This window comes from Panthera tigris, chromosome E1 (genome assembly GCF_018350195.1).
Source record: "Panthera tigris isolate Pti1 chromosome E1, P.tigris_Pti1_mat1.1, whole genome shotgun sequence".
Classification (NCBI taxonomy): domain Eukaryota; kingdom Metazoa; phylum Chordata; class Mammalia; order Carnivora; family Felidae; genus Panthera; species Panthera tigris.
Genome location: NC_056673.1, coordinates 38,569,626 through 38,597,615, shown reverse-complemented (window position 1 = coordinate 38,597,615; position 27,990 = coordinate 38,569,626). Strand labels below are relative to the sequence as shown.

At 46.4% G+C, this 27,990-nt stretch overlaps 2 protein-coding genes across 4 annotated transcripts; both read left to right on the top strand.

Moving 5' to 3' along the window:
* The first annotated feature begins 49 nt into the window (after positions 1 to 49).
* ORMDL3 (ORMDL sphingolipid biosynthesis regulator 3) lies at positions 50 to 6,593 on the top strand. Of its 3 annotated transcripts, none has more exons than XM_042965392.1 (4): positions 50 to 133; positions 3,440 to 3,639; positions 4,359 to 4,510; positions 4,931 to 6,593. In XM_042965392.1, exons 2-4 carry the CDS (start codon positions 3,466 to 3,468, stop codon positions 5,064 to 5,066), a joined length of 462 nt encoding a protein of 153 aa, XP_042821326.1. In that variant the 5' UTR covers positions 50 to 133; positions 3,440 to 3,465; the 3' UTR covers positions 5,067 to 6,593. The 3 variants fall into 3 exon arrangements, with proteins under 3 accessions (XP_042821326.1, XP_042821328.1, XP_042821327.1); XM_042965394.1 differs by having other exon boundaries at positions 52 to 133; positions 3,445 to 3,639; XM_042965393.1 differs by lacking the exon at positions 50 to 133 and adding an exon at positions 605 to 682.
* A 116-nt stretch (positions 6,594 to 6,709) lies between these two features.
* GSDMB (gasdermin B) lies at positions 6,710 to 19,477 on the top strand. Its single transcript, XM_042965455.1, is given in 13 exon segments — positions 6,710 to 8,098; positions 8,323 to 8,420; positions 9,667 to 9,915; positions 12,778 to 12,915; positions 12,918 to 12,948; positions 14,580 to 14,622; positions 14,624 to 14,821; positions 15,284 to 15,368; positions 17,934 to 18,015; positions 18,017 to 18,079; positions 18,203 to 18,345; positions 18,732 to 18,806; positions 19,245 to 19,477. Coding segments are annotated over 11 exon segments (1,233 nt in total). The 5' UTR covers positions 6,710 to 8,098; positions 8,323 to 8,420; positions 9,667 to 9,680; the 3' UTR covers positions 19,385 to 19,477.
* The last annotated feature ends 8,513 nt before the right edge of the window (positions 19,478 to 27,990 follow it).

Here is a 27,990-nt window from a genome sequence, read left to right as displayed (position 1 = left end):
CCGGCGCGGGGCGCTGATTCGGCCCGAGCTGCCAGCGGGGTGTCTGCCGCCGCGGGTTGTTACAGCTGCTGGAGCAGCAGCGGCCCCCGCCCCCGGGCACCCCTCCTGGGCCCTCGACCGCCGGCCCTGTGCGGTGAGTCCCGGCGAGTGGCTTCGCGGTGGCCGAACCAGAAGCCTCCTCTTGGGGCTAGAGGCAGGGTGGGAAAGAAAGTGGGGGCTGCTGGGGAGGCGCCCGGGGCTGAAGGGGACCCGGGCAGGGTGAGCGGAGGTGGAGGGGGTGCATCAGCCGAGGGGGTGCATTAATCGAAGGGATGCCCACAGGGGAAAGTGGGGGCAGGAGACCGGGTCTGGGCCGTCGTGGGGGAGTGCTCCGGCTGGAGGAGGGGGGCGGGGAGAGGCTGGGCTTCGGGGATAAATTGGCCGCCTCCAGGGCTGGGTGAACGCGTGGAGGTGGGGGTGGGGCTCCGGACCGGGCTGGGCTCGAAGTGCGAGGTCCTAGGCTGGGGAGCGGAGCGGGAGGCCCCTCTTCGGCTTGAGTCCCGCTCGGATAATCCCAACAATAGCGAAGACTCCACCTCCTCTTTTTCACCCTCTTCCCCTGCTAGTGGGGGTTCGCCCCGGTACTTGCCGTCTTTCCATTTCCACCGTCCTCCCCAGTCCGGGAGGCTGGGCCAGAGCTGAGGTGAGCGACTGTGGCCCCGCGGGTTGGGCGGTGGGGAGAATGAAAATGGCATTGTGGAGTGATGCCAGGGACCCCATTGTTGGGGTCCGGGTTGTGGGCTTGGATGTTTTGTGCTCTTCATCTAGAAGGCAAAAGATTTGCTGCTTAAGGGGCTGCCCTTACTTGGGGAAAGAGTGGGAAGCGCGCACCTGGCAGCTGTGCTGGGGCGCACTGTGGCCTGGGCTTAGGTGCCAGACTGGGACAGGGATATTTGTGTGTGGAGCCAAGGGGGGAAGGGAGGGAAGGAGTAGAAAACAGCTACCAGCAAGAGAGTAGTTAACAGAACAGAGTTGCTGCAGGCTTTGGTTTGAGACGGGTTATGAAACCACATCAGGCACTGCCACGGCAGCCACCTGCCAGCTAGGGCGGCCAGAACTTTTCAGCCTCAGCTGCTGTAGACTTACTTTACTGGGTTCTTCTTCCTATTTTTCCCCTTCTGGGTGAGGGGCAATTGTTTTTTGTTTTTTGTTTTTGTTTTTTTACTCATGGAAGTGATATGTACCCTTAGTCACACAAACCTCTTAAGAGTGTTTCCTGGCTGCCAACCTTTTTCTTAGTTTCTTGATTTCTCCTGTCTTTTTGAGGGTCTTCTGGGATTTCTGCTGTCAGGGGAGCTAGTGTTCAGTCTTCAGGAAGACACTTCCAAGGGTATCAGTTTAGGTCCTAGGTCTCGGCCCCTCCTGGACTCATCAGGCTTCATTGGATGCCCTAGTTCAGCCAGAAAGGAGTGTAGGATGATCTGGAATTCAGCAAGGCCTGTGGTATTGCTGGATAAAATACGGGGGGACAGCTACAGGTCTCTGTACTACCACACCTTTATAGGCCTAGGTTAGGGAGAAGGGGGAGGGGCAAGCAGTTTCTGGTCTGACTTGGGGGACTCTGCCTCTCTCCTTACTAGTAAGTCCTTCAGAGGCCTCACTTCCTAGCCAGCTCCCCACCGTCCCAGGCTTTTGCGAAGTAGTAGATGTAGTAGGTGTCCCAAGAGCCATGTTAGGGTAACTGAAGCTCCAAGTCCCTGGGAACGTAAACAACTGATTTAGTCTTGGTTTTCTAGTTCCTTGGGTTTCTGTTAGGCCCAATTATCCAGCCTAATGGGCTGAGCTGATGGGCCTCAGGAGCATTACTTCCAGGATGCACCCTGGGACATCTCATGCATGTTTGCATGTTGGGAGAGAGTGTTGTGGGTCACATTTCCCTTGAGGTCTCTTAGCTTGGGGCTCTCTGAGAAGAGGAAACTTGTTCTCATTATTCTGGAAGTAAAGAACTGATCCTTGAGAATCCTGGCTCCCACACGGCTTGGCTGTGATCCTTGCCAGAGATAGATAGCAACCGACTCTGAGGGGATTTGTTGCAGCAGGGTGAAGGAGGCGGCCTTCTGGGCACTTCCAGGATACCTCCATCTGGGAGCCCTTTCTGCATCCCCAGGGAAGATGGGGTTGTTACCATGGTGATGACCTTAGGGTCTTTACCAGGCAGGACCTCCCCTCACCTAGGGAGGTGAGCCAGTAGAAAGGCACAGTCTGTTCCCACCTCTTGCTGGTTACAGGGCCCTTAAGGATTTGGAACAGCTGAGCTCTAGACAAGGGGGCTGCTCATTCCCCTCTTTATGTGCATCCAGGAATGCAGCTGGCTTGCATTGTTTCTTGGGCATCAAGGGCAGCCCTCCTGGTTCCTCCTGCTGCAGGGCTGTGCCATTGGAACTGGGCAAGGGGGAGCATGGTGGTAACTTACACCTGGAAACAGGGGCTTGGAAAAGAGGCTGAGGTGAGGATGGGTGGGGCGGAGAGGAAAGGGGCAGGAGAGAGGCCCCAGGTGTAGTTTTGTGTCCTTGGGCAGGGTGTGTTGATGTGGGTTTCAGCTGCCCGTTGGAACTGTAGATGTTGGCCACGTTCTCTATTTTCACCTCTCCTGTGTTGGGGAAAAGGGCCCTGGTGGTTTGGCAGCAGAGTGGGCGGCATCACAAGGGTTAGCTTGAGTGGCTGCCAAATGGACAAAACATCTTGCATGGGTTGTTTTGTGTCACCAAGAAGGAGGCCTCCAAGTCTGGGCAGAGGTTGTCCCTAGTCTGTTGTTTTCTCTTTCCTTCCTCCCACCCCCGCAGCTTACCTGTCTTCCTGGATCAGGGTTGGGAGAGACCCAGGATTGGATAATTAGGGGAGATGGGTAGAAGCAGTGACCCCCAAATATTTCATTCACTGCTGCCTGTTCTCACCCCACCGCCTTTTGTTAATTTTAATGGTGGTGGGAACACGGGTAGGAGATGCCCCTTATCAGGCCCTCAGCAAGACGGTCCAGCAGGGGTTATATTGAGTGATTCTGAGGGGACAGTCTTCTTCTCCCCTCCCCTGAGCTTGGTGGGAAGAGGGTCCTCATCAGAATGCTCTGGAGGATGAGATTGGGGAACAGGCAATGGTTTCTTTGCTCTGGGCTGGATGGCTCTTGATGACCTATCCACTGAGGCAGTCCTGGTGCCTTGAGGGGCTCTGTCCCGATTGGACAATGTGTAGGGCAGCCTGGTGTTTATCCCAGCCCGGCAGTGGGAAACCAATGGAGCTAAGTCCACGCGGACTTTCTTTGTCCTCTTTGCTTGAGAATCAAAGCAGCAGAACTGCGTGGAGTTCTTGGGGAAAGCAGTGCCTCCCTCCCTGTGGGATTTGGATGGGGCGAGGGGGCAGGGAAAGTGGTGTGACCTGTCTCACCTGTGCTGCTTGTTTGCAGAGCAGCGGCAGGAGAGGGGCAGCAGGATGAATGTGGGCACGGCACACAGTGAGGTGAACCCCAACACGCGGGTGATGAACAGCCGCGGCATCTGGCTGTCCTACGTGCTGGCCATCGGGCTTCTCCATGTCGTGCTGCTCAGCATCCCCTTTGTGAGCGTCCCTGTTGTCTGGACCCTCACCAACCTCATCCATAATATGGTGAGGGCCTGCCTGCTGCCCGTCCCGACCATGTGGGCTGCTCTTTGGTGGGGCGGAGGAGTAGAAGGAGCCCCCCAAACATGGGCCAGATGTCAAGGTGACACGCTGACAACATTTGTCACCCAAGCCCGGACCCAGCTCTCATCTCTGCTTTGTCCCCACTTCTGGGTGCCAGCCACGTGCACTCTGATAAGAGGACTAAAATTTGCAGATTTGTCCACACCTTCAGGATGTGGACCTGGAGGGAGGCCCGCTGGGAACTGAACTAAGGCCTCCAGAGAGTCCCCAGGACCCAGGCGCCCATCCTGGCACAGAAATGCCCCTCTCCCAAGTCTGGATCCCCAGCCATCTTCCAGTCTGGTCCCTCTGCTCCCTCAGCTCCTGCCTGCTAGCTTGTACTCTTTGGTAGGCAAGCAGGGGCCGTCATCTCATCCCCGCCCAGCTGGCACAGGGAAGCTACCACTGGGCCAGACGGGCACTTCTGCAGCTGAGTTCTCTCCATGCCTTATCCTCATGCCAGGCTGTCCTCTCACCCGGTGGGCTCCCTTCTTCTCCTGCCAGGCTCCCAGCTGCCCCATCCTGACCTCCAGCCCACATCCCTCTGCCCCTCAGAGGGAGGCTCCACATAACCCAGAACACAGTTCTTTGACTGGGGTGGTGGAGCTGAGCTGGAGGGCCTTTTGCCTTTTGTGTCCTCTAATGAAGTCCCCTTCCTCCAGGGCATGTACATCTTCCTGCACACGGTGAAGGGGACACCCTTCGAGACTCCGGACCAGGGCAAGGCGAGGTTGCTAACCCACTGGGAGCAGATGGACTATGGGGTCCAGTTCACAGCGTCTCGGAAATTCTTAACCATCACGCCCATCGTGCTGTGAGTGCCTTGGGTGGAGGAGGACGCCAGCAGGCAGGCCAAGGCCTGGGGAACCCTGGGCCCTGCCAGGCTTAAACCCGTCCCCAGCTCTGGCTTTTGGCATGGGCATGAGCAGAGGCAGGGAAGTTGGAGCATCCCCGGCTCTTCTGCTGGGCTTAGGCCTTGTGCCTCTCTGGCCCTGTGTTTCACCAAATGGGCCTTCCTTCCTGCCAGTGACGTAAGCCCACAGACCTGGGATAAAGCAAGGGGACTGGGTCGGGAGGGACCTCTAGCTGGGGAGATCTTGCCACCCTACTTCTGTTCTGGGGGTCTTTCCCATAACTCCACACCTGTTGGGGATCTGCCACTCCCCACCCAGGAGTGAGGGAGGAAGGGTCCTCCAAACAGAGTCTTATGCTTCTTCCCAACCTTCCCACCCAGGTACTTCCTCACCAGCTTCTACACCAAGTACGACCAGATCCATTTCATCCTCAACACTGTGTCCTTGATGAGTGTGCTCATCCCCAAGCTGCCCCAGCTCCATGGAGTCCGGATTTTTGGAATCAATAAGTACTGAGGGTGCCGCCCCTTCCCCTGCCTGGGATGGTAGGGGAGGGGTAGAGGCCTACGCTGTGAAGCTGAAGACAGAAGGAGCCTCTGGATCCTGTTAGAGATGGGGGTCGAGCCTCTGGGCCCTAGTTTCCCCTTCCAATTTCCCTGGTAGCCGACTTGACGTAGCTTGTAGTGGGGTTCAGGTGGGCCCCCCAGGTCTCTGACCCTTTCTGATTTTTTTTGATCTTTTCCTTTTGCCTTTTGGATAGAGACTCCGTGGGGGCAGTCATGGGACGGGCTGGGCTCCCAACCTGTGAGGCTGGGACAGGAGAAACCCCCTGCTCACTTGCTCATCCTCAGACTGCTAAAGCACTTTAACCCCTGCAAGAGGAGCAGGGGGACGGTACAGCTTCTAGATTGGTTCACTTTTATTCTTAAGTTTTTAGGATGACACTCAGTGTGTGCTCGTATGTGTAAAAGCAAGTGCACGACGATGCCTCATCCCTCTGGGTAGAGAACTGCCTATTGCAAGTCTCATGCTTTTGGCAGCTCCCCTACAGCCCACCCGGGGCACTGGATGGGAGCGGGGAGGGTAAGGAGAGGGATGGTGGGGCTGGGTGTGGATGGCCTGGTCTCAGAGGCGAGGGGGCCATGGCCACTCTCATCTTGGGCCTGGTGGAGGTGGGGAGGATGGTTTGGGGGGCGGGGATGGGGACAGTGAATTGAGACTTGGAGGAAGGGGCCGTGTAGCCACAGAGATTGGTATAAGGGAGGAGTGTGGGGATAGAAGCCAGACTCAGCCTCCTCCTTTGGGAAGTGGTCAGGCTCGGAGAGTTAATTTCCCCAGGCATGGTGGTGATAATCGGAAGGGAGGCTTCGGGGTCGGAGGTGGGGGTTACAGCTCCGGGGTTAGTGTGAGGAGTGGAGAGGGGTGGAAGAGGCCCATGAGTCATCGTTAGCACGTTAGCACATGTCCGCTTTGACACTGCCCTGTGCAGGGGTGTGAGGGGTGTGGGGAAACCGGGACAAATGATGAATGGTGGGGCCCTTCTGCAACCTTCACCTCGTAGCCTCCTCATGCATACTGGAGCTGGACGGGGCCTCTTGTGTGTACATGTGGGGCTATGGGGCCACCCCCAAATGGGGTGGGTGGGCCAATGGGGTGGGTGGGCCACAGAATGGTCCCTGCTCGAGCAGGGTAGTAGAAGGAGCCAGGAGTGACCTTCGGGCACTGTCTCCTCAGCCTGAGGGCGGGAGATGGGCAGGAGCCTGAGTGTGGGCTGGAGAGGAGCCGCCTTTTTCCCCTCCCCAATCTGACCAGGGTCTGGGTTACTTTTGAAAAGGTGTGGGTGCCTGTGCCCCCTTCCAGGGCCCTGAGGGAGGAGGGGAGGACATTGGTCCTGTTTCCTGCCTCCTGGCCCCCCTACCCCCCACCCCATGTATCATAGGGAACTTTCACCTCGAAATCTTTCTAAGCAACGTGTGAATAGGATTTTTACTCCCTTTGTACAGTATTCTGAGAAACGCAAATAAAGGACAATGTGTTCCTGTTTCCCCTGAGTCTGGCCTCTGCTTCCTGGAGGGCCCTGGGGGAGGGGGCAGGGGTTTGGGCAGCAGTTCCTGCTGAGGGCAGTGTGAGGGGCTCTGGGGCTGCTGGTCTTCCTGCTGCTCCCAGGGGAGAGAGCGGGAGAGAGCCTGAGGGGCTGATGGGAACTGGCAGAGGCAGCAGCAGAATCCTGCTCTGTGACCTGGCCCGGCGGTTCATCTGTCAGAACTTCTACCTCTGGTCTCCGTGGGCTGGCTGAGTGATGGCTTGTGCGTGGCCTGGAAGGGGGTCAGTTGGGCAATGACTTCATAAATGAAGGCGGAGTCCCGAGGGGTGCCCAGCCCTTTCCTCAGAATGCCTTTCCCAGCTCTCACTTCTCTCCCCCTAGTGCTCTTTCCCTGGGAGGGCTGCATTTCCTCCTGGCCTCTCTGTCTTTGGAGGAATCTTCATGCTTCCTCCCTTCTGCCGTGAGCATGAGTGGGAGAGGAAGAGGTAGCCCCCCAGGGCTTATTTAGGCTCCTGGGGCCAGGAAAGGGGAGGAGTCCTTTAGTGGAGGAACTCTGATCTTTGAGGTTCTGACCGCTCAGTGTGAGCTGTGGCAGTGTTATGTGCTATTCCTAGGACAGGTGCAAAGTCCCAGGTAGATGGGAGGAGCTGCCTCAGGCAGGCTGGGCTTCTCTCTGGCTCTGGGCCAGCGTCACAGTGTGTTTGGAGTGGGTGTTGGGAAGAGTGCAGGGTCTTTGCCCACGTCTGCTGAGTGAGGCCCACACAGTGCTGGGAGGAGCAGTACACCTCCCTGGGCCCAGTCCTGGGGGTGGGGGTGCCCTGGGAGCTTCCATGGACCTGCAGGAGTATAGTCAGGGTGAGGGGCTGGGGCACATCAACAACAACCAGCGTTCAAATCCTGCTCTGCCACTTACTAGACTTGTGGCCTTGCCAAGTTACTTCTCTGAGCTTCAGTTTCTTCCTCTGTTGCAGAAGGATAATAGGCATTAGGGCTGTTGTAGGATTAGCACAACACCTGGTATAGTAAATACTGAACACGTGATAGCCACATTAGTATCATTACTGTCGTTAACTACCACCATAATTTCTTTAATGTTGTTTTGGAACTGAGGGATAAGGGGGCCAGGAGACGGGCAGGCTTGCTCCGGTGGTTTATCTCTGAGGACTGAGGGGTGGGGGCCAGAGGCCTCTCTCTGGAGAAGGAGGTGGGTGGAGAGGACAGGTGGAGGCGTCTCCCTGAGAGGGCTATGTGGGAGCATGTGTGGGGAGGAAGGCTGAGTCCTCCTTGCTGGCCAGCCTGTTCCCCACAGATGTTGGCTGCTGTAGCTCTCAGTCTTCAGCCTTGCCCACCGCAGCATGGCAGCATGGTAGCTGTTTCCAGCTCTATCTCTCTCTTCATACCCCTGACACGACCATAGCCGTTGCCTGCTGGCACTTGGATTGCATGGTCCAGTATGCCTCCTGCACCATTCTCTGGCCCCAAACTCACCTAGAATACATACCAGGTAAAGATTATCTATCTATCTTTCTATATCTATCTATCTACCTATCTATCTATCTATCTATCTATCTATCTATCTATCTATCTATCTTATCTATCTTACCTATCCTACCTATCTTACCTATCTTACCTCTGGCCTTATCTGCCTCCAGCCCAGCCATAATGTGGCTTATCTAAAGGCCTGAGAGATGGGGCACCTAGCCCTACCCAGCTTTCCAGTTCTTTCAGTTCCCTTCTTAGGGCTTCCTGAGACACGGTGGCCAGGACCTGTGCAGAGCTCTTACAGAGGGGATTCTCACAACCTCCATTCCTTGTGAGCAGCTGAGGTGAGTGGCCCCCAAGATAGGCCTGTGGGCCCTGGGCACTGCCTTTCCAGGCAGCCAGAAGAATTCCCAGGCTGAGACTGAGCTGAGAGCTGGCCACCATGATGGGGGCAGGGAAGGACAAGGGAGCATGGGTGAGCAGATGCCTGGGCCAGCCAGAAGGGACTTAGGGGAAGGTAGCCAGATGTAGGATAGGGAAGTGGAGACCAGAAGGCTTGTGAGGGGAGTCCTGGCCCCAGGAGGAAAACAGAGGAGCCTGAAGAAAGGGAAACATCTCAAGAGGAAGGAGTTGCAGAGTGATTGATGGAAGGGGAGAGGGAGAAGGATTTGGAGGTAAGAGTGCGGGAAGGGTCTGGTGTGGTGGGGACAAAGAGCTGCTGCTCAGTAGGAAAAGGGAAGGACCGGCTGTATCAGGTTGGATTTGGTAATGAGCCTATGGAGGGTCCTGCAGGGGAGCTGGGGGGGGGGGTGGTACAGGGGCCAACTGTAGACCTGGAGAGGGTGAAGGGGAAAGTGGGTGGAGAAGAGGCCCCAGGTAGAGTTTTGGGATTCATTTTATTTTTCCAAGAGTAAGGGGACCTTTCAGATGGTGACCAGTAACTGAGGAGACAGGACCTGGGGGTGGAGGGCTATCCAGGACACCTACCCCCAAGCCACTCTTGCATTCCATCCTTTCTCTTTCATTTTCTTCTGAGGCAGAGTTATCACTATCTCATTGGGAAATGGTTGGTAGGAGTACCCATCCCACTACCTTGCAGAACACAGCAAGGGAGGGAGGCCCAGGAGTCAGAGCCAAGGGAAGAAGTAATCATGGGGGTTGGTAATGTGAGGTCTGGCAGCCATGCCTCTTATCTTTTCCTGGGTCCTCTGTTCATCAACACTGTGGGGGTCTGGCTGGAAGATGGTGGGCCTGCCTTCCTACCCCTCAGGCCCTTCTGAGCAAAGGGGCAACTCTGCTGTGGGAGAAAACAGACCTCACTCTTACTTTCCTTTTGGGATAAACACTGTTCCATCTTTCCTCCAGAAGGGTTCTATGAAGGGCAGAGGAGAATCTAGCATTCGTGATGGTTACCCTCCTTGGTGTATAGTGACCACCTCACATTCTAGAAACAGGGAAGTCAAATAATTCCAAGTCCTGATTGTTCTAGAACCTTTGGATCTTCATTGACCCCAGGCTGCCAAAGGGAGATTTAAAAACCTGAACCAATATCTCCCTTCCCCAAACTGAAACTGGCTTCTTTGTCTCCAGTTGGTCCAGGCACAATGTCCAGCCTATTTGAGGAAATCACGAGTTGTGGTCCAAGAGACGGAGCTGGAGGGGATATGATTGCTGTCAGAAGCATCCTTGACTCTGACAGATTTCACTGCTTCTCTCCGGTGAGTGGGAGGAGAAATTTCCGGAGATGCCAGTACCACAGGACAGACCTCACCCTAGAGGACATAGTGGAGAGAGAGGAGGGTGAAGTGCTGTTTGATAAGCTGGATTCTGGGCTCCAAGGTCAGTACGAGGGGGTAAGAGATGGCCAGCCAGGAGACTTCACCCACTCCTGCTCTACCACACTGTCAACTCCCCATTGCCATCAACCACGTCAGCCAGTCAACAAAGAACTTGTATGTACTAGAATTTGTTTGCATATGTCCACACACCTCAGTTTAAGAAATGCACAAAAGATGTTAACTGGAATTTAAATGAAAACTTGAAAAAAAAATGCACAGAAGAGCTGCATGGGGAGAAAGAACAGGGTAAGTGAAAATTTATTTTTATTGAAAATTATTCCTAAATTGTCTTCCTTTCCCATGTTTTCTTTTTGTAAATAATTCACTTTTAAGTTAGCTAAGGTCTTTTGATGTGTTTGTATGTTTATCATTTAGATGGATAAATAAACGGAGGCAGTTTGCTTAGTGGTTAGGAAAGGACACAGGCCTAAGAGCTGAGGGCACCTCGTTTCTAAGCCTGGCTCTGCCACTCACCAGCTGGGCGGCCTCTGGACAAGTTGCCTTCTCTCTCTCTAAGTCTGTTTCCTCAGCTGTCAACTTGACAAGAATGTTACAAGACTCAAATGATATAAATTAGGTCATTTATGACAGTGGTTGTGCAGAAGGAGCATTCAGTCAAAGTTCAGCCCCATCATTCTGCTGGCAGCTGTTATCCCTCGTGTCCCTTGGAGATCAGACTGGATGGGTGAGCAGAACTCCCTAAAGGCTTGAGGGATTTCTAGAGGAGTCTATTCCATTCCCCTGCCTCCAAACTCAGACTTTTGGGTTGCAGAAGCACTAGGGTAAATGTTGCTGAACCCTCACCTGGAGACTTATTTCAGTGTCTCAGACCTCAGGGTAAGGACTTTTACAGCTCAGACATCTTTGCTACAGCCCATCTGGATCTCATTAAGAAAAGAATGCAAACAGTACCACTGTATAGTTTTAGAGCACCTGCTATGTGCCAGGCATAGCCGTTATGTGACCAAGAGCAGCGTCCAGATTACTTGGGCCTTTCCACAAGTGGTTTCATTAAGTGAGCAAGGGGCTTCAGGAAAATTTCAGATGATCATTTTTCAAAGACTGAGTCAATTCTCTGAAAAGTAAATTGCTAAGAGCCAATTTACTAAAAGCTAGTCTCCAAAAACCAGTTTGCCAGATGACCAGTTCACTGAAAACAGAAAAAAACTTTAGACTAGGACTAGGGTGTTTTGCCATGATATTACTCCCCAGGGACGGGGGAAAAGCGTTAAGTACAGAAAAAAAATTGACAAGTTAACTTCCTTTAAGGGAAAGTCTGTCTGTTTGCATAAACAAATCAGGGACAGAGGTGAAACCAAACTTTGAAAAAAATCCTTAAGAATGAAGTGGATGGGTGATTTGAATTGATTTTTAGCAACTTGGCCTGCTTCCTTCTCAAATAGATTATTTTTTAATTATATGGTGCTGATGGTGTGGTTAAGGTGGCATAGGTTTTTGTTTTGTTTTGTTTTGTTTTCCATTAACTAAAGTCCATATACTTTATTCTGATTATCTTGGTTCTTACCTAATATCCTTTCTCTGTTCCAAGATCTCATTCAGGATACCACATTACCTTTAGTTGTTGTATCTCCTGAGGCTTCTCTTGGCTCTGACAGTTTCTCAGACTTTCCTTATTTTTGATGATCTTGACAGTTTTGACGAGTACTGGTCAGGCATATTATAGGATGCTTGTCTATTGGCATTTGCTTGACTTTTTTTCCTCATGGTTAGACTGAAGTAATGGGTTTTGGAGAGGAAGACCATCGAGGTAAAGTACTATTCTTACTGCATCATATCAAGGGTATGTGCTATCAACATGACTTATCACTGTTAATGTTGACCTTGGTCACCTGGCTGAGGTGGTGTTTGTCAAGTTTCTCTACTGTGAAGTTAGCACGCCCTCCCCCCCCCCCCCCCCCCCCCCCCATATATTACATTGTTTTTGTGCTTAAGGCTTGATTTTTCTTTTGTCCTGGATAAAGTACATGTACACTTTTACATTGCTCAAGAAACAAATGGATCCTAGAATGTTAGTGTAACCCATACAGGACTGATTTGAGGCACCATTTCCGGTTCTGTCACATTTCCGTCAGTTACAAAATGTGTTTGTCTCTGGAGATCCAGCCCTGCCCGACCCCCTAAACCTGGCTGTATGAGTTCCTCCTCGTCTGTAGGTTCACATTTGGGAGGTCTGAGAGAAAGGCAGTCAGCTGGCAGCATCTCCACACATGCTCCGCTAACCCCAGCACAGCAGCTGACTCGGAATCAAGGCCCTTATGAAAGTGGCTGATCAGTCTGGGCAGAGTCCACACGGATAGGCAGTGTTCCAGGATTGCTTCACTTTATACCTGCGTGGTTCATACAAACACTGGAGACTGAAGTCTGCTTAATTTTTATTTCTCAATTGGCAAGAGCTCCTAATTCTTTAGCTTTACTTTTCCTTGGCTCATTTCAGCCTCTCAGATAGTTAAATAGGACTAGCTCACATTTATTGAGCATTTAGTATGTGTGCAAGGCATTTTGCTAAGTGCCTAACTGCATTTTTTACTTAATTTCTCCAAGCACAGGAAGTAGGTACTATTAATATTCTCCTTCCATGAATAAAGAAACAGATTCAAAGAGGTCAAGTGACTTATCTAAGGTCATTTGGTAAGAAGGTGGCAGAATAGGTGCAAACCTGGGATTATGTGACCCTTGTGGTGACTCCTGATGAGCACAGCATTTCCTGGGAGCCACAGCTGGAGGATCTCTGCAGAAGGGAAGGGGATTGTAGAGGGGGAGCCCAGGATGGGGCTGCTCCGGGGAGAATTTTCTGCAGAGAGATCTTTTGGGTCAGCCTCAGTATGACCTTTACCCTTTCCAGGCCAAAAGGCTGAGTTCCAAGTTCTGGATGTGGTAGACTCAAAAGGAATGTTGACAGTGAAATTATCGAAAGAAATAATAATTGCAGCGACCTTCCACAGATCCCACAAGCAGAGAATCAAGACATTGGAGACCTGGATACCCAGCAGTATCTGGATTCCCTTGAGAACAGGTGAGGCTGGAGATGGGCAGCAGTGGGGAGTGAGAGGGGGAGATGCCCCTTTTGAGCACCAAGAGCATCTGAGATGGAGGTGCCCCGGCCAGTGCAGTCCCTCACGCCCAATTCCCGGCACTTCCCAAGCCCGTTCCTTACTCAAGCGTGGCCTCCTCTTCCCCCTTCGGAAAGCCTTCTCATTCTTCATGCATCAGCCTCCAGGAAACCCTCCAACACCCCCAGCTCACTTGCTTCCCTGCTACCCTCCAGGGTGATTGATTCTTCTGGCTTGGACCCAAACCTGCTGGTTTCAAGAGGCCACTTTCTGCTCTCCTATGAGTTGCCAAGATCTGTGTTTTGTGCTGTTTTGCTCTGCCTTGTGGCAAGCCATGCCCCTGTTCCTCAGTGGACTGGGAATAGCTTGTGACCGCAACAGCTTTTACTAACCTCTCTGTGTTTATCCACAGCACACAGTAGGCGCTCACTAAGAGAGTCAAAGTGAAGCGCAATGAAATCACAGCACCCCTGTAGAACATTTCCTGCACAGAAAGTGCCACAACTCCACCCCATCAGGGGGGCACTAACCAACTACCACAGAGTTTCTGATGGTTGAGGGCATGGTGCTTCCAAGGGACTTACAGGGACATCACCAGCCTTCTCCCTCAGCGGGCATTTTATTGTTGGTGTGGGTGTTTTCTCCCCTAGCTGAAATTGTTGGAGAGTGTGGAGCAGCTTAGTGGAGGGGACTCAAACTTTCTCCTGGCCTAGCCCTCCTTGAGTGAAATGCCTTTTGTTTTTCCTTTTTAGTTAAAAAGTGAAAGGCTTCCACTGAAATTTTACTGGTCCTTTGAACTACCCCTCCCTACCATAGTGTTGCTGGGGAGGGGTCTTTGGAGTTTTTCAAAGGGAGCTCAATTTTTTCTAGAATGCCTGTTGTTTCTAGTATGAGGCCCTGTGGTGTGTGCATATAGAGTGGGGTTGGGGAGGGTATTAGATAGGTAGAGGGAGGTCAGCAGAGGCAAGGATGTAGGTCTTCCTTGAGGGTTGTTTGCAAATACCAGAAGTTCCATCAGGCTATTTTTAGTCACAAAATACATTTCCTCATGGAATCAGAGATGCCTTCTGGACCCCAAGGCTGTGGACAATGTGGCCAGGTCCCAGGGACCAGTATGAGGAACTGGAACCCCAACTCCCGAGAACTGGGTGTGATGATCTGGGAAGATGCCTGTCTCAGTGCCATGGGAAGGGCTCATGCTTTGGACTCCTACCGACTAGGATTTGAATTTCAACTCTACACTCATTAGCTGTGTGACCTTGGACCATTCACAACCTGTCTCTAGGCCTTAGTTTCCTCATGAAAATGGGTGCAATTCTGCCTACACCATAAGTTTGTGGTGAGGGGTGAAATGAAATGCCATGTGAAGTATCTCATGGTGCTGGCACATTGTAGCCTTCCACAGATGCTAGTGAGTTCTCTTCCCACTTCCCACTTCCTTGCTCCCACAGTGGGTAAAGTGACTACGATGGGGTGCCATGTTCTTTGGTTTTCCAGCCCCAGAGACCCATCATCTCAAATAGGAACTAGCTGATGGAGAGGGATAAATGTCACTCCTGGGAGCCTGAGCTCTATTCCCCTCTATTCCCTCCAGTGAGTTGAAGAGAAAACTACCTACTTTGTTGCAATCAATCTGGAGAAATGAGAGCAGACCTCTATCTGGTGACAGAGACTCTGGAGACAGCAAGGAAGGAAACCCTGAAAACTGAATGGCAGTGTATGTTGTGGAGTTGGATGGGAGGCAGGGTCTGTGAGAGAACCAGCCTTGGCCCACCCATGGTAAGTCAGGCGGATACCAGCCCAGATGTCAGGCTCTTCAGCTCTCCTTCCAGACCTCCCTGAGCAGTCTCAACTGCTTCCTGGCCTTCTTATGACTTCTCATGTTGCCCCAAGAAAGTGCCTGTGGCATTGCTAAGTCCTTCCCGTCACTCTCTAGTAATGCCCTGTTTTTATTTGCTTCTTAGCATTTCTCGTGGTTCATAATTACATGGGGATTTTTTGCTTATTCACTGTCTGCCTCCCTTTCCAAGATACAGGAGGGCAGGAGCCACAGTGCTTGGAATAAAAAGGTCCTCAATAAACATTTATTGACTCAACAGTGAAAGCAACATGAGTTTGGGGGTCAGATGTGGGTTCTTATTTCAGCTCTGCTACTGGTTTAGCTGTGAAACTGGCTTACCTACTGATCCTCTTTGAGCCTCAGTTCTCTCATCTGTAAAATGGGGATTGTTTGGGAGATCAAGCAAGGTAACTATGTAAAGCACCTAGGGATTAACCAACATGAACTCTTTTTCCTAGCACCAAAGGTCAGTAACCAACCCCCTAAAGCAGGTCCTGAGCTATTGAGTAAAGCAGCTCATCTTTCCCAACATGGAGAGAATGAGTAAGCAAGGCCTGATGGGGGCAGACTGAGTGCAGGTAGGTTCAGCTAGACTCTGTGTCAGCCTGGAGGGGCCCTGGTGAGCTCGAAGGTGGGGGGAAATTCCAAGGAAGGGGTGGAGGGTTCAGGGCTGGGAAGAAGGACTGAAGCTCCTTGTGCAGACACCCAGGTTTTGCCCCATCATAACGCTAATCCTTCCCTAGCTAGAGGTGTTAAGTCCTATCTCTTTCTGAGCTTGTTTTTTTTTTTTTGTTTTTTTTTTTGTTTTGTTTTGGTGAGGGGCAGGGTATGAGAATGAGGAAAGATATGAAAGAGGAACTTATAGAGAAAGAACTTGTCTTTCTGATAACTGGTTTTCTCACTCTCTCTGGCACTAGCTATTTGTTTCTTGGGTAACACAAAATCCTTTCCAGAAAGAGAATGGCTTTTAGGCCTTCTGTTCATCATTCCAAAAAGGGCAAGGATAGTATTTTTTAAAAGAAGGTAACAAATGGCCCAGAATTATAGGGTTATCAGGGTTCAGAATGGAATAGGATGCACCCAGGGGTAGGGACCATGGTGTGAGCAGGAAAAAAATCCTGCCTATTGGAGAAGCAGATTGGATTGCATATTGGCCTAGGGTTTCCAGACTCTGACAACTTTGGCCTGCTTTGTGCAGGTTGGTGTGCTGGATCCTGGGGTCCCAGCCCTTACTGAAACCTGGGAGGCATAATTGCATTGCATGTCCAGTTCTCACATGGTAGCACTGGCTGTGAAAGGAGCACTGGAACTAGGAGTAGGAGGGTCTCAGGGTCTAGTGGCTCTGCCACTCACTGGCTCTGTAGCCTCTGGAGCCATGGTTATCCTGATGTTAGCATGACTAGAAGATCCCTGTGATTCTGAACGTTGCTTCCTCTGGAATTTCATAGTCTTCCTCTGGGTCCCAGAAAGGTTGTACTGCCTAAGAAGACTTGGGAAGGGATAGAAAGAGGTCTAGATGTGGTAGAAAATCCAGAAACTCCCAGAAGTTGTAGAAGTGAGTTTTTCAACCCTGGCAAGGTCTTGCTAGCTCAAGAGTGAATCTCTGTCATGTAAAGTGCTACACCTGGGTGGCTCAGTTGGCTAAGCGTCCAACTTTGGCTCAGGTCACAATCTCACAGCCCATGGGTTTGAGCCCTGCATTGGGTTCTGTGCTGAGAGCTCAGAGCCTGGAGCCTGCTTCGAATTCTGTGTCTCCCTCTCTCTCTCTGCCCCTCCCCTGCTTGCGCTCTGTCTCTTTCTCTCAAAAATAAGCATTAAAAAAACAATAAAGTGCCATAACAGGGCCATCTGGGTGGCTCAGTTGGTTAAACATCTGACTCTTAATTTTGGTTCAGGTCATGATTTCATGGTTTGTGAGACTGAGCTCTGTGTTGGGCTCTGTGCTGAGTGTGTGGCATGCTTGGGATTCTCTTTCTCCTTCTCTCCGCCTCTCCCCCTGCTCACACGGGCTCTCTCTCTTAAATAATTAATTAATTAATTAAACAAACAAATAAACTGCCATAACAGAGGAGGCAGAAGGTAGATTCCAGTCTCTGCTCTGACCCACATTTGCTGAGTGACTGAGGACCTGTTGTACCCTCTCTGGGGTTCCGTTTCTTCTTCACTTATCTAGGCGTAATCCTATGGTTGTCTGTATCTGAGGATGTAGGAAGGTGTTTGCGTATATAGTGCTTTGTCATTTACATGAAATGATAAGGATACAGTCTCCCTGGCATGGGCAGTGAGGGCTCAGAGTCCAGGAATGAAAACTCCCACCATTGGGAAGAGAATGTCCAGAGAGGGCTGGAGGTGACCTGAAGACTTTCTGAAATTATTCTTCCCTTCTTTTCAGAGGAAGATGGTTCATCTTGCTTAAATAAGGATTGGAGCTAGCTGTGTTCAGTGTAGCTGCACACTCACCCTTGAGCCTCCTGGCTTCAAGGACTTCAGCTCAGGTGGGAGAGCCTAGTATATGTGTATGGTGGAGGAGTTGGGGAGAGAAGGGTAGGGCAGTGCCCAAAGCAGTCTTCAACTTTAGTCTGGAGGTTGCATCTGTCTCCTTAAACACAGTGGTTCTCATTGATTATATGTAGACATCACCTGGCGGAACTTTAAAACTAGTGATGCCTGAGTCCCACCTCCAGAAATTCTGATTTAAGTTATCTGGGGATGTGGCCTGGGCATCAGGATTTTTAATCACTCCCCAGGTAATTCTCATGCACGAAGTTGAGAACCATTGCTCTAACTTTGTCTAAATCCTCACTACTACTAGCGTGGTCCAGAGACTGCACTTTGAATGGCAAGGACTAAGTAAGTTTTGATTTATTGGAGGTGGAAAAGAATTTGGGATTGGTACTCAACTGGGGTTGAGCTGGGAAGGTGAAGGCGAGGTTGGCAGGAGGCAATGATGATGGGTGTCTGGGAAGAAGGGTGCTTTACTTTAACTGGAAAAGATTAGAAGGGAACCAATAGAGAAGTGGTCTCATGAAGAATGGGGTCGACAGAGGCCTTGGTAATAATGGAGCTTGTTGGCTGGGTAGGTCGGGTTCTTAACTGCTGCCTCTACAGGGAAATCCTTGAGTTTGGAGGACTTCAGAAACATGAAGGAGAAGGTGCAGGACATGCTGAGAGGCCTCTAGGATCTGACTGACTGTGCTAAGCTGCCTCACTAAGCACCTCAACAAGGAGGGGCAGCAACAGAATCTAGAACAAAGAGTAAGGGACCCAGGAAAGAATTGGAGCAGAGAGAGGGAGGAACCAGCAGGAGGGGCAGTTACCGTACTGAAGACAGTCTGCTATAGTGGGACTGGCACTCATCTCCCCCATCTCCTGGCCTCGGTGTCTGAGGCCCTGATCTCTGGTGACCTGGAGGGTCCAGCAGATCCTCTTGTAAGTAGCCTTTTTAATGCTTTTTAATGCTGCTTGGATCTTGGTAAAAACACATACAGAATCAATCTGAATGTCCTGGATGCCTTGATTGGTGAGGAGGGATTTGGAAGTATGCTGGTGTGGAGGAAATGTGGAGCAAAGGGGTCTGTGGGGGTTCAAATCCTGGGAGGAAGGTGACATACATTGCCTTTTACATTTCATGAAGGATAGACTTTCACACTTTAGGAACTAGTCATTTTCCCCAGGCCAGGGGTTGGGGGATGCCTCCTCTACCCGCCTGGCAAGTCTGACCTCCTGCAAGCTAAGAGGGAAGAAAGATTCACCACAAGAGCCCATTTGGAATAACTCTCATCTATCACCAGGGGCTCTGTGGAACCTCCTTCTGATGTTTGTCCCAGGTCTGATGAAATACTGAAGCCCTGTCCCACTCTGTGCTTCTCTGCCAGCAACCCTCTTGACCCTCTTTTTTGCCCCCAGAGATATCTTAGGAGCAGCATCTTGTGGCTGAGGCCCTGGAAAAGGGGATTCTGTCCCTGTTGAAAGACCAGATAAGACACCCTGGACTGAGGGCTAGGGTCATAGTAGAAGTGAATGCCTGTGTTCTCAAGGGACTCAGAAGTCCCAGGGTACAGTCCTTCCTACTTCGTAGTTCTCTGTCAGTTCACATCCATTCAGCTGGTTTGTGGCAATTCCCTGGAATACATGGTTTCCAGGACAACTCAGGCTTAATAGGCTCTGTTGCTAGCCTATGGGTAAGAGAGGGGGGTGGAAAACTGTTAGTCTCAGGATGGCAGTGCCAACACTGATTAGCAGTGCCTGTCACTGTGTTGAGAAAGAATGAGGCTCTCCAGGCCCTGCAGGAAAAAGTGCCATTATGGATTATTACATCTGCCATGGCCCAGGATTAAGAAGTGTGGTGAAATATTTGCCATTTCTGGTATGTTTCCTTGTTCCTAGCTTTTATAGTCTGGTGTGTTTCCTTCTAGGTGGAGTCTGTCCTGGAGCAGAACTGGGGTGAGCAGCCCCACGATGTGGGCTGTGACCCTGATGCAAGATTTCTCTGTGCCCTCCGTGTTGCTGTCTCCGTCCTGCTGCAGCTGGGTGAGAAGCCTATCTTAGTGTCTTCCTAACTATGTTAGCTCTTGAACCATCTGGATGCTCCCCTCCCAGACCATCCTCTCCCCCTGCACCCCCAATCACTAGAACAATGTCTTTATAACAAACAGCTGACTTTTCTTTGATAGATCCCATTCCCTTCATGATAATGCCCCCAAATCAGCCTACATTATATGCATGGACTTTTCTAAGAGTGGCAGATTGATCATATTAATTTTCTCTCCTTGAAATCTCACTAAATAAAGTACTAGAAAAGATGTAAACCCACAATGATAAAGAGAACAAGGCAGCAGATAAGAGATTCTGACACATCTTTGGAAACTAGCAGGTTACTAAAGGAGTTTAAGCCGGGAGGTGTGGGCCTGAGATGTGCTGGAAGTGTAGGAGGAGACTGCTCTTCTCTCATCTTGAGGCTTTTCTCTTTAATATTTTTAAGACAAGGTAATAAAAAGTAAAAGAAGTATATGCTTGTAAAGCATTTCAAATATTTCTCAAAGTTGAAGGCGATCTCCCCTACTTTCTCTAATATAACCACTGTTAACATTTTGGGGTATGTTAACAGTCTTCCTATGAAACAGTGTTTAAAATGGTAATTTAGGAGCTTATGGGTGGCTTATTCAGTTAAGTGTCCAACTCTTGATTTTGGTTCAGGTTGTGATCTCATGGTTTGTGGGTTCGAGCCCTACATCGGGCTCTGCACTGACAGTGTGGAGCCTGCTTGGGATTCTCTCTCTCCCTCTCTCTCTGCCCCTACCCCACTCATGGGCATGCTCCCTCTCTTAAATAAATAAACCTCAAAATATGGTAATTTAAACATGAAACTAGGATGATATAACAAATTTGTTTTCTATTTTTTGCACTAGAGTTGTTTTTTCTTTTAAATTTGTAAAAATATCATATGCAACAAGAATTCTTGTAGATGCTGTTGGGAGTGTAGATTGGTCAACCACTTTAGAAAACTGACATATCTACTAAACACAAGCCTATGAGCTGGCGACTCCACTTTCTAGGCACGTACCCAAGAGAAATGAGTGCATGTCTTCACCAAAAGACATACATTTACAAAAACATTAGCATAAGAGCCCCAAGCTGAAAACTACTCAAATGTCCAATAACTTTAGGATGGATATGTATACTGTGCCATATTTATGCAATAAGAGAGAACAAATTACTGCTATACATAACAGTATGCATGACTTTCACAGACAATGCTGAGCAAATGAAGTCAGACACAAAAGAACATATTTATATTTGGGTCCTCTGAGAAACAGGTGCCAAACTAGAATTAGACATGCCAAAGTCTTTTTAAGGGAAGAGGCTGTGAAGAATAAAGGGAGAGGAATGACAAGTCTTCAGTGCAGGTTTAAAACCTGTGAAGGGAGAGAAGGAGGGAAGAATCGAGTAGGAAGAGTCTCAGAATGCAGGGCAGTTTTGAGAGTCTCAGTCAAGTTGACTTCATCAAAGGTTGTCTACTGGAGGAGCCCCCATCAGGCAGAAATGGCCAGGCTCTAGTATCCCTACCATGCTCAGCCTTTGGCTGGAAGCAGCCCAGGGGAACTTGATCTCAGGAGGTAGATCTATAGGGCAGCAGCTAGAGGTTGTTAGTCAACTCTGCTTCTTGAAGCAGGTTCTCCTAAAGAAAAATCTGAGTGGCATCCTCCATGGCCACCACAATACTGTATGATTCCATTTATATGAGGCTCAAGAGCAGGGAATGCTTAATCAATGGTTGTTGAACTCAAAATAGTGGTTATCTTAGTGGGAATAGTCTTAACTGGAAAGAGGCATGAGGGAATCTCCTGGGGTGCTGGAAATATATAAAGATTCATTGAGCTAACATTTAAGATCAGTATATTTCACTGTATTATACATCAATAAAAAAAAAAAGTTGGGGCACCTGGGTGGCTCAGTCGGTTAAGCGGCCAACTTCGGCTCAGATCCTGATTTCACGGTCCTTGAGTTCGAGCCCCACATCGGGCTCTGTGCTGACAGCTCAGAGCCTGGAGCCTGTTTCAGATTCTGTGTCTCCCTCTCTCTGACCCTCCCCTGTTCATGCTCTGCCTCTCTCTGTCTCAAAAATAAATAAACATTAAAAAAAAAATTAAAAGAAAAAAGTTTTTTTTTTTTTTTTTAAGTACATAGTGTATAATTCCATGTAAATGAAGTGAAAACTGGATGATGGTGGTAGAAGTCCAAATAGTGGGAGCAGTATTGGATAGGAAGGGGCATGAAGGAATCTTCTGAGGCATTGGAAATATTTTATATCTTGATTGGGATAGTGTTTATGTGGATGTTTACCTGTGTAGACATTATTAAGCTATACATTTAAGATCTGGGCACTTTAAGTTTGTTTGTTTTTTTTTTTTTAACTCCACTTTAGGTATTTTTTTTAACTACAATAAAAATTTTTATTTTAAAAACATAATATATACACATGAACATACTTGAACAAACAGAAGAATACAAAAAAGTTAAATAAAAATTTCTTCTCAAATTCTTTTACCTTATAAACCTAGTCCCACTTTCTTGAGACAGCCACTGTTTTAGTTTTTGTTTGTTACTATTACAACTAAAAATGATATTCTTATACTTGTTCTTGATTTATTAACTTTAGATAGTATTTATTGACTTCCCAGTACTACGGATGAATATTGAACAAGAAATACAAAGTAGGAAGAATATTATAAAAAAATTAAAGATACCTATTAAAGTGTTTAATAAAAGGTGACAGGGTGGTCCCCTCTTACCTCCAACATTTTCCCCTTTCCTCTTCCTTAAATTCTGATTCCAGCCACACTAAACTATTGGCCTTTTATTTAAATGTGCCATCTACTTGTACAATCACATGCTATTTTTTAATTTTTTAAAGATTTTTTAGGGGTGCCTGGGTGGCTCGGTCAGTTAAGCATCCGACTTCAGCTCAGGTCATGATCTCACGGTCTGTGAGTTCGAGCCCCGTGTCGGGCTCTGTGCTGACAGCTCAGAGCCTGGAGCCTGTTTCGGATTCTGTGTCTCCCTCTCTCTCTGCCCCTCCGCTGTTCATGCTCTCTCTCTGTCTCAAAAATAAAACGTTAAAAAAAAAATTTAAAGATTTTTAAAAAAGTTTTTATTTGAGTAATTTCTATGCCCAATGTGGGGCTTAAACTCATGACCCCTAGATCAAGAGTCACATGCTCTTCTGACTGCACCAGCCAAGCGCCCCTACAATGATAAGTTTTTTAAAATACAGGTTTCCTGGGGCGCGTGGGTGGCTCAGTCAGTTAAGCATCCAACTCTTGATTTCGGCTCAGGTCTTGATCTCACCCTCATGAGATCAAGCCCCAAATCAGGCTCTGCACAGAGTGTGGAGCCTGCTTGGGATTCTCTTTCTTTCTCTGCCCCTCTGCCCCCTTTTTTTCTCTCTCAAAATAAATAAACATTTTAAAATACAGGTTTCACTCTCCCTCTGTGTAGATTACCTTTCTGCACCTTATCTACCCTTTACACTACAGTTCAAATATTCCTTCCTTAGTAGTCATCCTACTTACCCAAAGAATTTGGATAGTTCTGTATGACCCATAACACATTGAATGTATTTCTATTATGGCATTCATCATTTTATACTGAAATTATTAGTACACTCTTTCACTAATGTAAAAGTTTCTGGAAAACAGAGTTTAAATCTAACTTTAAGTCTTTAAATTTTTGCTAGGGCTCAGTAAACAATTGTTTTTTTCAGAAGTGCCTTTGAGTTGGAAGAAGTTTGGGAGACATACCCAAATTTTATAAGGCTGGCTCAACCTCAGAATTACCAGTTGTCAGTAATAATTTTTTTTGTTTTTTAAAATGTATATTTATTTTTGAGAGAGAGAGGGGAGAACATGAGTTGGGGAGGAGCAGAGAGAGAGGGAGACATAGAATCCAAAGCAGACTCCAGGCTCTGACCTGTCAGCACAGAGCCTGATGTGGGGCTCGAACTCACGAACCATGAGATCACAACTTGAGCCAAAGTTGGACTCAACTCACTGAGCCACCCAGGTGCCCCAAGAATTTTTTTCTGTCCTCTCACAGTCTCAGCAAGGGGGTAGGTGTCTACTGGGTCAGATTGAACTAACCCAGAAGCTTGAGGTTCATATTTCATCTGCTGATTTCCTTCAACTCACATTTCTGATTCCCATATGAAGTTCAATACATCAACTGCATATGTCTGCAAAAGGAATTTCCTATTCTAGCAGTTAAAACTGGTGATAGAGATGACTTTGAAATGGGGGCAGTTGCAATAGTCGTTATTTGAGCTTGGAGAGATGTGGGAGACTCCACTAACTCTTACTTACTCTTCGTAACTCTTCGCTTCAGTACTACTCCCTTCTGATACTTCCTGTATCTCTCCAGGCTGAGTTAGAGACTTCCAAACATAGTGCACCTACCCTTGTAGGGAAGGAAACCCTTTTGGAGAAATGTTAGTTAAGCCACCTGGGTACAAATACGATCCTATGGAGTTGGATGTCTTGGGTAAAGGGGAAAACTACTTTGTAGGAAACAAAATGAGGAATTTATTGATTTTGCTCCTGAGATGTTAGAGAGGGACATTGAAAGGAGAGAGAATGGAGAGACAGGGAAGCACAGGCAAGACAGAGAGAGGCTGAAATTGGGCAAGGTAGTAAAAACTTGTAGATATTACATATGAAAAACATTTAAGAATGGTGATACCAAACGTGTTTCTGGTAAATAGTAAGCTAGATTGTTTGCTCCAGCTCTCCCACAGAAAACAATTTAAAATGTTGGATAAGACAATTTAAAAACATTCATAAAAAGCATCTAATTGTTGACAAGAAACTGATAAGAAACTCAAGCCAAAATAATTAAAAAGGAGACCCAGGGAGATAAGTGAAGTATTAGAACACTAATGTAATTTTTCCTCATATGAAGGGGATTTACAAATCCAGGCAAGCTAGGGCTTTGCTTTGGCCAGCCTTGTAGACTGATGAGTCTAGAAATCAAGGCCAAGGACCCACCCAAGGTAGGGAATCTAATTAAAGGAGATCTTTCCCATATTAACTGGAATCTCAAAGGGCTACATCATTGAGGTAAGACTGAATCATCAGGAAACCCATAATTCTTGCCTCACCTGCAGGGAAGACTCTTGGTATTGGGTTAAGGGGTTAAAGAAAAAAAGAAAGGAAAAAAGTTCTGAAATGTGGCATAGGTTTGTGTTTTCAGATAACTTAGCCTAGATTTACATCATCTGGGTGTTTCAGAGAATCTCAAATTGCAAAGTTAGTTTGTGAGTGTCCAGGATTGGTTGTGTGTCTAGATGCTAGTCAGAATTAAACACACATCTTTCAGGAAGACATCATCTTCATTTCTACAAATAATTTTTTAAGGACAATGAGTTATTCACAACAAACAATATCAAAGCACACAAGGAAATGACACAAGAATAAGCAGAAACAAAAGCAAAAAGAGGCACAGAAATATATCCTTATTGGAATTACTAGACTAGTTTATAAACATACTTATTACATTTAAAGAAATTTTAAAATGAGCTTGAAAAATCAATAGCAAGAAGAAACTATAAAAATTCACCTGTCATATTTGTAAAAGGACCAAATATAACTTTTAGAAATGAAAAATTTGATCCTTTGGTAAAGATTTAATGAACAGGTAAAAGAATATATTGGACATACCTGAGGAGACAGTGAAATTGAAACCAGAGAAAAATGCTCAAAATATAGAGAGACAAAAGATGGAAAATATGGAGTGAGGTCAATAGCCATGGAGGATAGCATGAAAGGTATTAAATATGTTCAATCAGAGTTCCAAAAGAAGGGGAAAATGAGATTAAGAAGATGACAATATTTGAAGAGATGATGGTTGAGAATTTTGCAGAGCTAATGAAAGATACTAAGCCACAGATTCAAGAAGCTCAATGCATAACAGCAAGATCCATAAAAAGAACTCCACATCTAGACAAGTCATAGTAAAATTGCAGAACAACAGCAAAATGTTAAGAGCAACCAGAGAAAAAGATAGCTTACCTTCAAAGGAGTTACAGTTTAACTAAAACTTACTTTAAGGGAAGTCATTTGATGATGAAATTATATCCTCTGCGTGTTGAAATAATTGCCAACCTAAAATTTTATACTTAGCAAAACTATCATTTAAGAACAAAGGTAAATAAAGTTATTTTTTTGACAAAAATTGGGAGAGTTTTCCACCAGTAAGTTCTCATTAAAGTAAATTCTTGCCAAAGAGAAGAGGATCCCAGAAGAAAAGTCTGAGATAAAAGAAGTAATGAAGCACAATAATAACAAAAACTAGTAAATATATTGTTAAATCTAAATGAGCAATAATTGTATATAAAAATAATAAAACAATATTAATAGTGTCTTTTGGGGTTAAGTAACAATAAATTAATATAATAATATATTGAATTTAAAGTGTTCTAAGGGTTATATTTTATCTGGGAAGAAAGAAAAGGTATTGCCTCATTTGGACTTTGATCATTCAGTATACATGCTATAATTTTTAAGGTAATCATTAACAAAATAGAAACAAACCAGTTTGGGAAAAAAATACAAAAAATGAGTGAAAGAGAAACCTAGAACAGATGAAACAAATAAAAAACCCAAAGGAAAATATGGAATGAAATCCAAATGTATTAGAAACTACATTGAATATACATGGGCTAAGCGAACCAGTAAAAATGCAAATATTGTCAGAATGGATAAGTTTATCTATTCACTGCTTATGAGACATATCTAAGACATAAGGACATAAAATATTGAAAATAAAAGGATAGAAATATATTGGATATGTAAATACTAACCAAAAGGAAATTGGTGTGGCTATATTAACATTAGACAACATAAATTTAAGGCATAAAGAATTATTGGTGGCAAAGAATGTCACTTAAGAATGATAAAAGTTTCAATTTACCAGGAAGATATAACAATTTTGAATTGTTATGTAATAATAATATAGCCTCAAAATACAGAGGACAAATATTGACAGATCAGAAGACAAAATAGTCAAATATACAACCATAGTGAAAATAACACAGTCCCCTTAGTAATTAACAGAATAAGCAGCTAAAAGTATCAGTCAGAATATAGACGTTTTGAACCCAATCAGCAAACTTAACCTAATGGACATATTTAGAAAGCTGTACTTAACAGCTGTAGAATATATGCCTGAAATATTTATCAACATTGTCCATATGTCGAGCCATAAAATAAGTTTCAACATATTTCAAAAGATTGACATCATACATAGCATCTTCCCTGCCCCCTATACAATCAACCTGGAAATCTAAGAAAACATTACCAAATATCACCAAATTTTAGGGAAGTAAAGCACATATGTGTAAATAACCCATGAGTCAAGCAAAGGAGATATCCTAGTGAAAACTAGAATTTTTTTTTTTGTTTAACAATAAGAAAAATATACATATCAAACTTGTGTGATTAAGCTAAAGCCAGTTTTTAGAGGAACAATAATGTATCATCTTAATTATTCATGTTAGAAAAGAAGAAAGACCAAAAGAAAAAAATTCAGAGTTAAGTATCTATATCAAGAAGCTAGGGAAAAAAGCTGGCAAAATAAGTCCAAACAAATAAAAGGAAAGAAAATAAAGACAGGGCACAAGTTGATAAAATAGGAAACAAATAATAAAAAGGTTCAATAAAGACAGACATCAGATCTTTGAAATGACTAATAAAGTAGACATTCCCCTGACAAGAATGAAAAAAGAAAAAAAGTGAGCACATAAAGTGGACAGTCCTACAGATGTTATTATAGGCATTAAAAAGAGAATATAAGGAACAATGTTATACCAATAAATTTGAGATTTTAGATGAAATGGGCACTATCCTAGAAGAGTATAATTCGCTAATACTAAACCAAGAAGAAACAGAAAATATGAAAAATCCTATAATCACAAAGCATATTATAGTAGTAAAATATCTTCCCACAAAGAAAATTCCAAGCCTAATGGTTTCTCCAGTAAATTCAATTAAGCATTCTAGAATAAATAATTCCAATCTTATACAAACTCTTCCAGGAAACAGAAAAAGAGGAAGCACTTTCTAACTCATTTATAATGCTAGTAAAATCTAACAAGAACAGGAGAAAGAAAAATGCTGGCCAGTTTTACCCATGAACTTACATGAAAAAATAAGAAAATATATTAGCAAACCAAATCCAGCAATGAAGAAAAGATAATACATTAGGACAAAGTTAGATTTATCTAGGATTTCAAGGTTGGTTTAACATTGAAAAATTAATTTATGTAATTCATGACATTAACAGTTTAAGAAAAAAAATAACATGATCATCATAATAGATACAGAAAATGTACTTGATAAAATTCAATTTCCATTCATGATAAAAATTCCTAGAAAACTAGGAATAGAAGGGAATTTCTTTAATCTGATAACCATATTATAAAACATCAGCAGTAAATATCATACTTAATGGTGAAATGTTATAAGCTTTCTTTCTGAGATGAGAAACAAAATAAGGATGCCTACTATCATTGTGTCTGACACTGTATAGAAGGTGTAGGTAAAAAAACAAAAACAAAAACAAACAAATATATATAAGGATTAAAAAAAGAAAATAACATTACTTGCAGGTGATC

Excerpts from the sequence above, each read along its gene's own strand:
- ORMDL3 (XM_042965392.1), top strand. The coding sequence starts at position 3,466 with ATGAATGTGGGCACGGCACACAGTGAGGTGAACCCCAACACGCGGGTG. Across the intron at positions 3,640-4,358 it reads CCAACCTCATCCATAATATG|GGCATGTACATCTTCCTGCA; the intron begins GTGAGGGCCTGC and ends CCCTTCCTCCAG. Across the intron at positions 4,511-4,930 it reads ACCATCACGCCCATCGTGCT|GTACTTCCTCACCAGCTTCT; the intron begins GTGAGTGCCTTG and ends CTTCCCACCCAG.